The 12,982-nt window shown below is 36.7% G+C and overlaps 1 protein-coding gene across 6 annotated transcripts in view; it reads right to left on the bottom strand.

Moving 5' to 3' along the window:
- Nucleotides 1-12,982, bottom strand: part of TTLL7 (tubulin tyrosine ligase like 7) — a 160,301-nt gene that overhangs the window by 95,708 nt on the left and 51,611 nt on the right. For all 6 annotated transcript variants that reach the window (XM_070076955.1, XM_051857531.2, XM_070076957.1 and 3 more), the window contains exons 2-7: nt 12,643-12,840; nt 12,311-12,442; nt 10,368-10,489; nt 9,437-9,504; nt 5,038-5,196; nt 94-310 (exon numbers count right to left, since the gene is read on the bottom strand). In XM_070076955.1, coding sequence (XP_069933056.1) covers nt 94-310; nt 5,038-5,196; nt 9,437-9,504; nt 10,368-10,489; nt 12,311-12,442; nt 12,643-12,667 — 723 coding nt within the window. In that variant the 5' untranslated portion in view covers nt 12,668-12,840. The remainder of the gene's footprint in view (nt 1-93; nt 311-5,037; nt 5,197-9,436; nt 9,505-10,367; nt 10,490-12,310; nt 12,443-12,642; nt 12,841-12,982) is intronic.

The following is a 12,982-nucleotide window of genomic DNA, read 5'->3' as shown; positions in this document are numbered from 1 at the left end:
CTACCTCTATCTCTCTTTGCCACTGAAAAAAACAAGTAATTTTAAGTACCTGTTTAAAAAAATGAAAACATAAATTCTAACTGTATCACTTACCAAATTGGACTCATTAGGTGGGATATACTTCTCTGTCCCCATGCGTACAAGCCCATCATGGTAGAGAAATATTTTTAATGGATCACATGATGTTATCAGAATATATATCCGTAAATCAAACTTGTAACCTTCCATTAGGAAAGGCTTTTCAATATATTCTTGCACAATCAAATGATCCTGAGATGGAAGTTTGTCACCATTTCTTATTAAAGATATCCTAAGTTTAAAGAAAAAAAATAAAAAGAATAATTTGATAAGAGGGAGAAATGTTTTTAAAGCTAGAGACATATTCACATGGAAAATAGTGGGGTAGAGCGCCAAGAGTCTGTCCCTCCACAAAAGCAATGAATAGTTAAAACAACTGTCAGAATGGGGCGGTGTTTGGTCTACCAGTTAAAACACCAAGTGAGACATCCACATCCTTTATCAAAATGTCTGGGTTCAAGTCCTAGTTCTGGCTCCCCATTCTACCTTCCCACCAATGCAAATTCTGGGAGACAACAGGTGATGGCTCAAGTAGTTGGTTCCAGGCAACCCATATGGGACACCTAAACTGAGTGAATCCCTTCCAGCTTCGGTCCAGCCCAGTACTGACCAGTGATGGACACTTGGGTAATGAAGCAGCTGATGAGACGTGTGTGTGTGTGTGTGTGTGTGTGTGAGCACGCGTTGTGTGTCTCTGAGTCTCTCTCAAATAAAAACAAATACATATTTTTTCAATTGTCAGAATCAATTTTTGGAACCCCAGAAACTAAAAGCTGGCATCAACCAAAAAATCTTAATCAAAAAAGACAGCTAAATCTGTGTAAAACAGTTTTATGGCATTTTACTTGTTGTAGTCCTGTTACCTACTACCAATTCAGCAGTGGCATTGAAAATCAGCCCACATTCTTAGCACAAACAGGTACTGGTCCTTGAAAGGGAGAAATGAACCTTATTCTGGTGGTGGTTTGTTTTGACCTGTCTGGGATTCCCTGGAAAACCCCAAAAGGTTTCCTTTTATCTAGCCTAACTCAGAACTCCACCAGTGCTGAGGCAACTAGTTTGAGGTAAAATTGTTAAAAACATTTAAAAGTAAATGTGTTAGTTCCTGCTTTCTAGGACAACAATTAACAGCTGGGAAAATAGTAGATTAACTATAGATATTGGGAGGAAAGGCTAGGAAATGAATATCTAGGGACTTCAAAAACCTCAGACATAGTTGGGGGAATCTAAAAGGTCACTTGTGTGCCCAAGGCAGGGTGCATGCTCAGAACTGACCCAAGAAGACCCTAAGCTCTCTGGTCAACCATCAGACTGCACAAGCAGGAAGTAAGGGGTAAGGTAGTGTTGTAAGCAGCCTGCACAATACACACAACTCCTCTGTGAAGATTGTGAGATATTTTTGGTCACAATTTATTTTATTCCAATTATTTAAGGGAATCTCGGCCCAATTACTAGCTAACCATGAAAGAACAGCAACTTCAATGGCCATACAAAGCAAAGAATACAGAATTTATAAAATCAGTTGAGAGGTAACTAAACGAAAAGTACTACAATCAACAATAACAAACTGTGGCAGGGGTGGGGAGCAGAAGTCTGGGTTCCAAAATTGCTGCATCACAATACTCAAATGTCCACACTTCAACAAACAATTATGAGGCATATGAAAGAAAAATAAAGTATAACAAACATATAGGGAAAGCATCAATTAATAGAAACTGTCCCTGAGGAAGCCTAGACTTGGGTCTTACTAGGATAATCAACTATTTAAAATCTATTCAGAGAGGAAAAGGGAAGAAAAAAAAAAAAAAAACTATGTACAAAGCACTGAGTGAAACAAAATAGACCCTGAATAGCTAAAGAAATCTTAAACAACAAAAACAAAGTTGGAGGCATCACAATACCAGATTTCAAGACATACTACAGGGAAGTTATAATCAAAAAATCCTGGTCCTGGCCAAAAAAAAAAAAAAAAAAAAATGCCTCTTGACCAGTGGAACAGAATAGAAACAGAAATCAACCAACTAATCTTTGACAAAGGAGCTAAAATCAATCCCTGAAGCAAAAACACTCACTTCAACAAAATATGCTGGAAAAACTATATCTCAGCATGCAGAGGTATGAAACAAGACATTACACCTTACACAAAAATCCACTCAACATGGATCAAAGACCTAAATCTCAATGCCATCAAATTACTAGAGAACACTGGGGAAACTCTGTAAGACACTGGCATAGTCAAAGATTTCTTGGAAAAGAAATCAGAAGCACAGGCAATCAATGACGAAATTGACAAATGGGATTACATCAAGCTGAGAAGCTTCTGCACTGCAAAAGAAACACTCCACAAGAGGCAACCGACAGAATTGGGGGAAACACTTGCAAACTATGCAACTGATAAAGGATTAATCTCCAGAATCTATAAAGAGGTCAAGATCAAAAACAACAAAACAAACAATCCAGTTAAAAATTGGACAAAGGACTTGAACAGGCATTTTTCAAGAGAGGAAATTCAACTGGCCAGCAGATACTGGAAAAAATGCTCAGGATCACTAGCCATCAAGGAAATGCAAATCAAAACCACCTCACCCCAGCTAGAATGGGATACCAGCATTTCGGGCGGTGGCTTTACCTGCTATGCCACAGGGACAACCTCTGTAACTCTTTCAATAAATAACTCTTTTTAAAAAATGTACAGTAAAAAATGACAGAATTTTAAAGGTACACAAGAAAATAAAACAAAACAGTATAGTAATGGAGGAATTAAAAAACAAAAGCTATATGAACATACATGAAACAAATTATAAAATGGCAGAAGTAAACCAATCCTTTTTCTTTCAGAAATTACACTAAGTATAAATAGCACTAGATTAACTCTCCAACAAAAGGCAGGGCTTTCCATAATGGAAAAATAAAACAAAAATGATTGGGGCAGGCATTTGGTCTAGCAGTCAAGGTATCAGTTAAGATGCCCATATCTCACACTGGAGTACCTGAGTTCAATACCTGGCCCTGGGCCCTGCTCCATCTTCTGGCTAATTCGAACCCTGGGAGGAAGCAGTCATTGGTTTCCTGCTACCCACTGTGGGAGACCTGAATAGAGTTCCTGGATCCCAGCTTCTGCCCTGCCCCAGCCCCAGCCATTGTAGGCTTTGAGGAATGAACCAGCAGATGGTAGCAACCCTCCCTGCAGCTGTGTGTGTGTGTGTGTGTGTGTGTGTGTCTGCTCTGGGAATAAATAAAATTTAGTGGTCCAATGGTATGTAGTGTATAAGAAAGTCCCTACAGAATCAGACTCAAGTAGGTAAAATTAAAGGGATTGAAGATATTGCAAATAAATAGTAACCTAGAGTTGGCTATACTAGTGCTAGACAAAACAGACTTTAAGACAAAAAAAATTATGACAAAGATATCATATGTAATGACAAAAAACCAGTGCAAATGAACAGAATTGAAGGGAGAACTAATTGAACAATAATAGTTGTAATGTTCAGTACTTTACTTTGTAAAACAATTAGATAAAGGTTTAGCTAGGAAATAGATATACTCAACAGAAGAGAGAAGTAACCTTTACCTAGGTACTATTGTATTACATGAACGAAACCCAGTAACACAGAATACCCTTTCAATTATCTGCTTTCCCAACTACTTTTTAAAATGTTGTCATTAAAATAAACTAGAAGATTATTAGTTACTTATAATATACTAATACCAAATGTAAATACACTTAGTTACTCAATTTTTTTTCTCAAAAAAAAAACACTAAAATTGAGAAAAAAAATGTGAAATTCAGTTGTCCCCCTACCCACAAATTTTCCTCTTATACTAATATCCAAGGAGCCATTTTAACCCTAAGCAACTGATACAAGATTTCCACTAACACCAGAGACTATTTATTTTAAAATTACCAGATTACATTTAAAAAATAATGTATGGGGGTAGGCATTGATGCAGCACTTAAGATGTCCATGTTCCATATTGAAATGCCAAGGTTTGAGTTCTAGATTTGCATTTGGGAGGTAGCAGGTGATGGCTCAAGTATTTGGGTCCCTGCCATCTATGCAGGAGACCCAGACTGAGTTTCAAGCTTCTGGCTGAACCCTAGCTGTTGCAGGTATTTGGAGAGTGAACCAGTAGGTGGAAGATCTCTCTGTGTCTGTATCTCTGCCTTTCAAATAAATACAAATAAATAAAATTTTAAATATTAGAATGACACATGATTGAATTAAGCTATGATTAAAAGTGAAAAGGAAACTATAACTAATAATTTACCTAATAACTACATTTCCAAATAGTTTTTCCCATAATATTCTAAATCAAAAACTTAAAATTACTCAAGTGTATTTTATGAAAAAGCAGTCTTTTTCTTTGAAAAAGTACACTGCAGGAAACTAAAGTAAGCAAAGGAAAGAATATGGGTTGCATACTCTATTCTCAGCTAGTTCTTGGCACTTCAACTTTAAATGTGTGCTACTCATCTTTAATCCAATTACCATGGCTACCTAAAGAGAAAACTTATTTAGAAAGCAAAGAAGAAATATATTTTGCATCAAGACTTCTAACAACGGAAAAAGTAAATTTCTTTTCACTTTTCTAAGTCAGTTTAGCTCACAGTAGCAACTGATTTTACACTTAAGCTTATTTTAAAAATCAGTAAACAACTGTTTTTATCTATTTTGTTATCTCCTATTGAAGGCTTACAACCTATTAAAGTCTTGTCTCCTATTAAACTCTTGCAACCTACTGATTTCATTTTCACTTTTGTAACTTCAATTACTTACTGAAGCCTATGGTAGAGGTAAAAAGTATGAGTCCTACTAAGTGTTTACTTACAGAAAAGTAATAGATAGCTGTTTTATTATTTTTTTCATATTGATACACATCCATGGGTAATTACACACATTTATTCTTTTCCTCCAAATTTTTAAATTTTTTATATATTGCAGGTAAAAACAAACCTACCCATGACCCATTGCACCATTAGCTGGTTTTACTATAAAAGTTTTCTGCTTCCGTTTTTTCTTCAATTCTTTCACATAGTTCTGGAACTGAGTATATTCAGCAGGGAAGATCCACGTTCGGGGAATAAAGGTATAATCCAGAGGCCGAGACTTGATCATTCTGTAAATTTGAGACAACATAAAAAATAATTTCTATTGAAATTTTTGTAAATTTTCTTTTCTCATGCTAGTGATATTTACCACAGAGATTTATATTCCCTCCATTCCTTCACTTATACATTCATTTATTGATTCCCTCAGTGACACCAACAATGTGCTAGACACTATTCTAGACCTGGCATACATCACTGAAAAACATAGACAGGAACCTCTGCCCTAGACTGTGCATCAAACATTTATTTGAGCAAGCATGATGTGCCAGGCATTGGGGATATCAAGATAAATTAGTATGGTCTCCACCCCCAAGGAATTTATTGATAGGCTGTTAATTACAAAGAATGTAATAGGTATACTAATGGGCTTATAAGGCATGATACCATATAGAAGGAGTCATTAACTCTGCCTCAGGGATGAGGATAGAGAGTAGGGAATATTTTAAGGCCAACAGCCATTTACTTTGCTTCTTTAACGGTGATTTTGAGTCTTCTGGTCACCTAAAGGAAGCAGTTTTTGATTGCCTTTAATGTCACTGTTTAATTTTAGAGTTTACATTTCTGAGAAAACCACACTGAAAGCCTCTGACTCAGAGGTTTGTTTATGTGAACCACTTCTGTGTGTGCTTTTTATAGCCACAATATATGCCCCGATTTTTTTTTGTATTAGCTGCAAATTAGGGTGCCTATTTGAAATACAATGTAGGGACAATACTGGGTATAAAACATTGACTTTTGATTAATCAAAAAATGTTAACTATTTTGTACTTATCAATTCCCAGGAAAAAATGAGAAAGATTTTTAAATACTATTTATTAAAAATGTTTGAAAAAAAACTTTTTTTCTAAATGTATGTAAGTCTTTTATAGATGGGAAAGTATTATCCCCAAATGAAGTAGTAAAAACCAAAATGGATCCATAGTATATAGTTTGCATAGAATTCTAAGTCCAGAGCATGGAATACATCAACCACTTGGCTTTCACAATTGATTATGATAATTTAAGTGCTCTTTTAAGAGAATCCTGTAAGAAAGTTACATTACCAGCTCCATCTGAAATAATTACCAACTCCATCTGAAAATCCAGATTAAGCCAATAAATTAAATCTCAGTACAAAATAGGCTAATATGGACTAGTTTTAAAATTATATACCCCCTCAAAAAGAAAAAAAACTTGAGGAAGCATGCTAACAGTCCATGCTTTTGTTTCCAACACCTTTAAATGTATGTATAATATATTTAACAATGACATGAAATTAGACCAAGTTATAGCTTTAATTAGAAAAACATGTCAAAAACTATCTGTGGTATATATGAGTTATACCATTCTTCCACATTCATACTGGGAAAAAATCTACGCATAATTATCGAAATGAAACACCTTATTCTGTTCAGATAATCTAGTTCAAAAGAGACATGCAGTTTTACTTAGGAATTTGCAGATTTGGGATAACCTCTGCTCTTGGCTCTGTCTTGAGTTTACTAAATAATATTAAGTAAGTAAATTAGTTACATTTATTTTTATATTACAAAGTCCTAACTTTTTGTCTAATAGAAAATAATTTTTCTTAAGGAGAAATTCAGGGGCTCCATAAGATGAGAATTGCTTATCTACATTTTTAAATTTTATCCCTCTTATCTCGTCCAACAATACGGAATCCTATTTTCCACAAAGCAGCCAGAATGGTCTTTTCAAAACGCACATCTGGCCGTATTACCACTGCCCTCAGTCTCCTCCACCCCCAGCTCCCCTGTGGTTTGTAAGATAAAAGCTGTAATTCTGAGCATCCCCCTCCAGCTAATCTCTCCCCTGCTCCCCATCCATCCATCCGCACTGCAGCTGCACTTGACACTATTCAGAATCTTTACTATTTATGCTTTCTTCCACCACATAACCTTGTGCTCATGCTAGCCTTGCTGCTTCGATGGTTCTGGTTTAGTTTCTGCATCACTGCATCAGGGGAACTCCCCCAAACCTCCCTAACTAGACCAACTTTCTTTATGACTCGCCAACGTAGAACTATGTGCCTCTACTTCACAGCACACATCACAGTTGCAGGTGGATGTTGTAAGAACCCCAAGTCTGCTTTTGATAAACTCATGTGTCCAGGCCCAGCACTGGTAAACAGTAATACTTGCCTTAATAAAATGTTTGTTACATGACAAATGAAACACAGGCTCAAAACTTTACAGAGGTTAACTCCCTTTCCTCTCAGTCCATTCTTCTTGTAGTCAATTGTTAACGAAATACCAACATAATATCATAACCAGAATCCTAGGAGTCATATTGGACATGTTTGACCTCCCTGTCTTTAATTCTTCCAATAGAGCAGTATTCAATGGCTATGCTTCAGACATAGTCTCCTCTCCCATTTCTCCTAACACACTTTTGGTTTATTAGATGCTCGTCATTTTTTAACCTCACAGGGCATTCTCCCTATAGTTCTGTTTTCATCAACTGCCACCATGGTTTTCTGGTTTCCTAAAACATTATTTCCCTGCTAAAACTCATTTGGTAACCTCCCATTTCTCTCAGGACAAAAATAACTTGTTGACTAAAGAGATGGCTGAAATGAATTTTAACAACATGGCATACAAAGACTGGCCTTTGCACATACCTCCAGAATCAACTGAGGTTGAGCCTCCTAACATCCTGTACAACCAAAGAAAATGCTTAAAGATCCCCCAAACACTCCATACATTCAAGACTCCATACATTTCCCTCTACTGTTGTCTCTGCCTAGTCTTCTCACCCTCTTCTCCAAGAGTAAGCTCTTGTACACTTTTCAGTATCCATTTTGCACTTTAACTCTCAACTGCAAAAAATGATCTCCTCAACCAGGTTGGTCTCTACTGTACACTGACCCCACCTCTAATGGGGCATCATCAAATGGTCTTATGCAACTTAACATTCCTCCCTTACTACTGGGAGACACAAGCAGAAACTAGTTCTTATTTATCCCATTGACATAAAAATTTGCAGTCTCTAGGGCACAGAATAGCCATAGAAAAATATTTGTTGTATGAGTAGATGCATAATTATTAACTTCTGCATAGAAATAGTACTATTGCTTTTTTATCTTTTTTTGAGATTTAAAAAGCAAGATTTATTAGAGTCAAAGACCTCCAGCCAGAGTGGCATGCAGGGGGGCTTCCAAGAGAGGAAAAAACCCGAAGTGGTCCATGGCACAAATACAACTTTATTAAACTAACTAGAGTCCCGATATTTTTTAAGTCTCTTTCTTAAGCTAAGCTACAACTTTCTTAAAAACAAAAACACAAGGGGCCTGCACTGTGGTGTAGTGGGCGAAGCCTCAGCCTGCAGTGCTGGCATCCCATATGGCCGCCGGTTCGAGTCCCGGCTGTTCCTTTTCAATCCAGCTCTCTGCTATGGCCTGGGAAAGCAGTGAAAGATGGCCCATGTGCTTGGACCCTTGCACCTACAAAGGAGACCCAAAAGAAGCTCCTGGCCCCCAGCTCCAGCCACTGCAGCCATTTGGGGGCTGAACCAGCCAATGGAAGATCTTTCTCTCAGTCTCCCCATCTTTCTGTAACTCTACCTCTCAAATAAAAAAAAAATTCTTAAAAAAACACTAATGAACAAAAATATAAACTTAATAACAATTTTGCAGTTCTTTCACTAAAACACTTCATTATCTATTAAGTGTCTCCCATGGAAGTAAATAACTGCTCTAAACATTGATCTCAGAGATAAACCTATGTGCACATATGTCCCTGGGTAAGCACACACACATGTGTCTAGTTGTATGTGTATATATGCATGCACCTAATACAGTGCCTGGTGTATACTAGACATTCAATAACCAACATAAGTACACATAAGGAACACACATATAATGCAAAAAAAAATAGTTCCTGCAAGGTTTAACCAAAAATAAACTAGTTTCTGTTGAATATCACATAAGGACAACTTCTTATGTTTAAAAGAAAAACGTGTGCTACTCAGAGAAGGCCAAGTTGCAGGAAAAAGAGTCCTGGGATTCTGACTCAGCTCCACTAGTAACTTAATATTCCAAGATAAGCACTTCTCAGACCCTTAGTTCTCTCCTCTGCAAACTAAAAGACTAGAACCAGGAAACTTTTAAGAAACTTCTAGCTCTAAAATTCTCTCTTCCATCTAACCATCTAAGTAACATCTCGAATCAATGTAACTTTGTGAAAGATGGCACTATAATATCCACAGCATAAATTTTAAACATCATCACTATTACAAGAAAATGAAGATTACTTGGTCATATTTCTTGCTAAGAAATCCTTCCTACAGATCTCCCCCATTCCTGGAAAATGGTTGATCCTCTGGAAAATAAAAAAAGTAAATATTAATATCTCATTAATTTAATGAATATATTCACTTATGCTATAATACAGTTAGGTCCATCTTCTGAGTTTTATGTTTTAGCAGCATGGCAATTAGTAATGTAAAATATTTAAAATTAAATGATTTACAATGAATTTGTATAATTAAAGAATCTGTGAATCAGAGAATAAAATTGCAAAATTTTAAAGAAATCAAAAAAAAAGTGTATTTAGTTGGTAAAGTTACAATTTTCTGTGTTGAGTAGGTGGTAATTCAATCCGAATTATTTTTTATATTCTATATTTACCATATAAATACTGTTAGGCAGTATAGAAAAAAATCAGTGAAAATGGAGACAGTTTTTGCTCCTTATGGATAATTTTTGTATTGCCCTCTAAATTAATAGATAACGTCTACACAAAATGTCAATGGTCCAAAATTCCTTGTTTTTGTATTTTTTAGTTTGATGTCCATTTTCTTCTGAATATGTTTGATACATTCTAGAAATAAAAGAATGAAGCCAGATAACAACATATAGCTGACATTACCACACATTTCCACATCCTGATCTCCCTATGCAATCTATTCCACATCACACATGTCTAAGTGCAATGCAAAGCAGCATCTCAGGAATAGGTTTCTCCTGTGTGTTCTTCCTTAAAGATTGAAAGAGGTTCAAAGTTAAATTTGAAAAGGATGTATGTAGCCTTCAAACTAAGAGTCAATGCAATTGGATAGCAACAAAACAGGCAAGTGAGTCAGAACCGAAACATATCAGTCAACATATTAAGAACTCCTCTAAAGGAAATTATGATTAAAATATTTTCATCATACCCATAAATGGTCATGATTAATTTCCCACCTGATAGTTCTGCAGCTCTGCAATCTTCTCCTGCTGGACAGCAGAGTCACACCATATAAGGTTACTCGTTTCATCTTCATCTGGAGTTTTCATAAATCCCATTTCATCTATTACTAAACGAACTGCAAATAGTGAAGCCAGAATTAAAATACTTCTGAAACATATTCAGTGTGAAACATTTCTCATAAGTATATTTTTGTATATATATATACACACACACACACACATAAAGTTCACATCATTTAATTTACAAAACATCCAATGGTTATAATATAATCTTATAACAGTTATTTTTCCCTTGAGACAAATTATACTCAGTAGAACTGAGAATTGTTTTTAGGTTACTCCCAAAATCCTTAGCTTCAATCTTCTCAGATTTCACAGGTACACAAAACTGCCAGAGGGTTTAGTGATTGTTTTTTGCACAGTGAGAACACACACAAAGCTGAGACAACACCTCTATTCAGGAAAAGGTTCTTTTATGGCTTCTTTGTGATGATGAGCTAAGTTTAAAAAAAAAAAAAAAGCAGCAAAGGTAAAAATAGCTCCTGGTCATCAGATCTAAGCTATACTTTCTACCTCTGTAGTTCGAATTATTTTTAGCACCCAAAACCAAGTCATTTATGTTTGTCCAGACTATGAAATAACAAGGCAGAATGCACAGGAGAGATGTGAGCACTGGTCTTCCTGTCCACCCAACCTTCTAATCTTACTGAGAAAGTTTATGTTCAGAGGAAAGCGTACAAACCATCTACATGTTCACAATTAACACATTCACATTTTCACGGTTAACATATTGATTTTTTCTTCCAATGAATTTCAAGTTTTGGGGTTCCAACAGGATAGAATAAGCCAAATACTTAGGTTAGTTTTGGGATTCCAACAGAATTCCGGGTCTTACCAGAATGATATAGCAGTGTTCTTACAATGTTTTCTTTTTACTAGCACCCTACATATGAGGATAAGGAGAAATGCTATCATTTGTGTGAACAACTTAGATCAAGTACAGAACTGATAACCATATACCTAGAAGCTCTCGATTATTGTTGGTGGGGGAAAGAAAGCACCTTTTATGCAGCAGTATCTGGAAAGCAGGCATAAAAGAAAGGGGCTGAGACAGGGTGCGTTTGGGAGCCCGGAGAGGAGTGTGTGTGGAATTTACTGTTTCAATGAGAGACTCGGTGGTATCTGGGGTTGTAAGGAGTCCCCACTGAGAATGTACAAACCAAACAGTCGGGAAAGGGCCGTTCTCTCATCTGCGCAGGCTGGCATGTACCCTCGGCATCCCGAGAGCTCAGCAGCTGCCATGCTACCTACCCAGAGCTCACAGAGAGGGCGAAAGCAGCGGCAGCACGGCCCTTTAGCTGCCTCCCAAGCGGTAAATCAGAGTAGCAGCCCAGGAGCAGCCCTGGGTTCTAGGATGCACATTATCCAGGGCCTCTCAGAAGTAACTGGGAAGAGCTTGCTGAGATAAATGGAACTCCCGGCAGTTATGGAGGAAGGGAGTAAAAGGAGCCACCTGAACTGAGGTATCTGTGCTTATGCAAACAGGTGAGGCTGGGAACATCCAGGGTTTACAAGAACAGTGGAAAAGATTAAATTGAATATGTAAGGTTGGCTATAGACAAATTCTTTTTACTATGTGAGTCAAAGCTCAGCTAGATGACAACGTTGGACTTCAAAGAAAAATACAATGTCAGGTATTTAACCTTTTGTTTCTCAACTAAATAATTTAATCACATGTTTGTTGGAACTGAAATTTTGGAAAGCGATTGGCATCTTTTGAAGCGTAGCACCTTCCACAGCACATAAAAGGAATCCCTCTACTATGTCACAATCTATAGAAGGCTTTAAAGGTAGTTCTCTGAAATGCTACACTGTTTTCAACACCAGACCAGCTCTTCCCACAATTACAAAAGTCCCGGGCTTCTCAGGAGACCTACCAATTTCAAACTTCGTCCCAGCAACATTTGCTGTGATGATCCCCTTCTTTTTCTTCTTTCCGACTTTCCTTTTCATTGTGCTTTGATAAGGTAATTCTGTATTCAGATCCAAGGGAGAGGACCCCTGAATAACTTTAAAAGAAATGTAAAACAACCAAACATCACTAAAATAACAAAAAATCCACAACCGGGAACACAAATGCCCCCCTCCAAAACAAAGTAAAATCATACTTTAGAAGTCCTATCTAAGTTGTTAACACTTTTTTTTTTTTAAGTTGGCAGTGCTGATCTAGAACACATTCATATTTCGTAACATGGCTACATTTGCTTACCTCCATCTTGAGGCAGTGATGGCATGACTGCCTATCCAATTAGCAAGCAGTGTGTGCTGCTGTACTAGTTTCTCAGGAAAGCAAAGTCCCACATTAGCCTAAGTAGGATGTGGCCCCAAACCACTGAAAGTTCTTATCATATTATCTTGGTGGAATCCTCAGATTTCAAGACACTGAAGTTACGGGATAAGAAAGTACCTGTAGGGATTTTGAAAACAAAGTCATTTAGAAAACAACTTTCATGGAATTTTTTTGATATATCCCAATACTATTATTTTTAAAAGCCAAAAAACAAAAAAGCTAAATATGTTACCTCAATGATACCTTTTAATCAATTTAT

Source organism: Oryctolagus cuniculus, chromosome 7, assembly GCF_964237555.1.
Source record: "Oryctolagus cuniculus chromosome 7, mOryCun1.1, whole genome shotgun sequence".
NCBI classification, from domain to species: Eukaryota; Metazoa; Chordata; class Mammalia; order Lagomorpha; family Leporidae; genus Oryctolagus; species Oryctolagus cuniculus.
The sequence above is the reverse complement of the archived record's forward strand: the minus strand, read 5'-3'. Positions and strand labels throughout refer to the sequence as shown.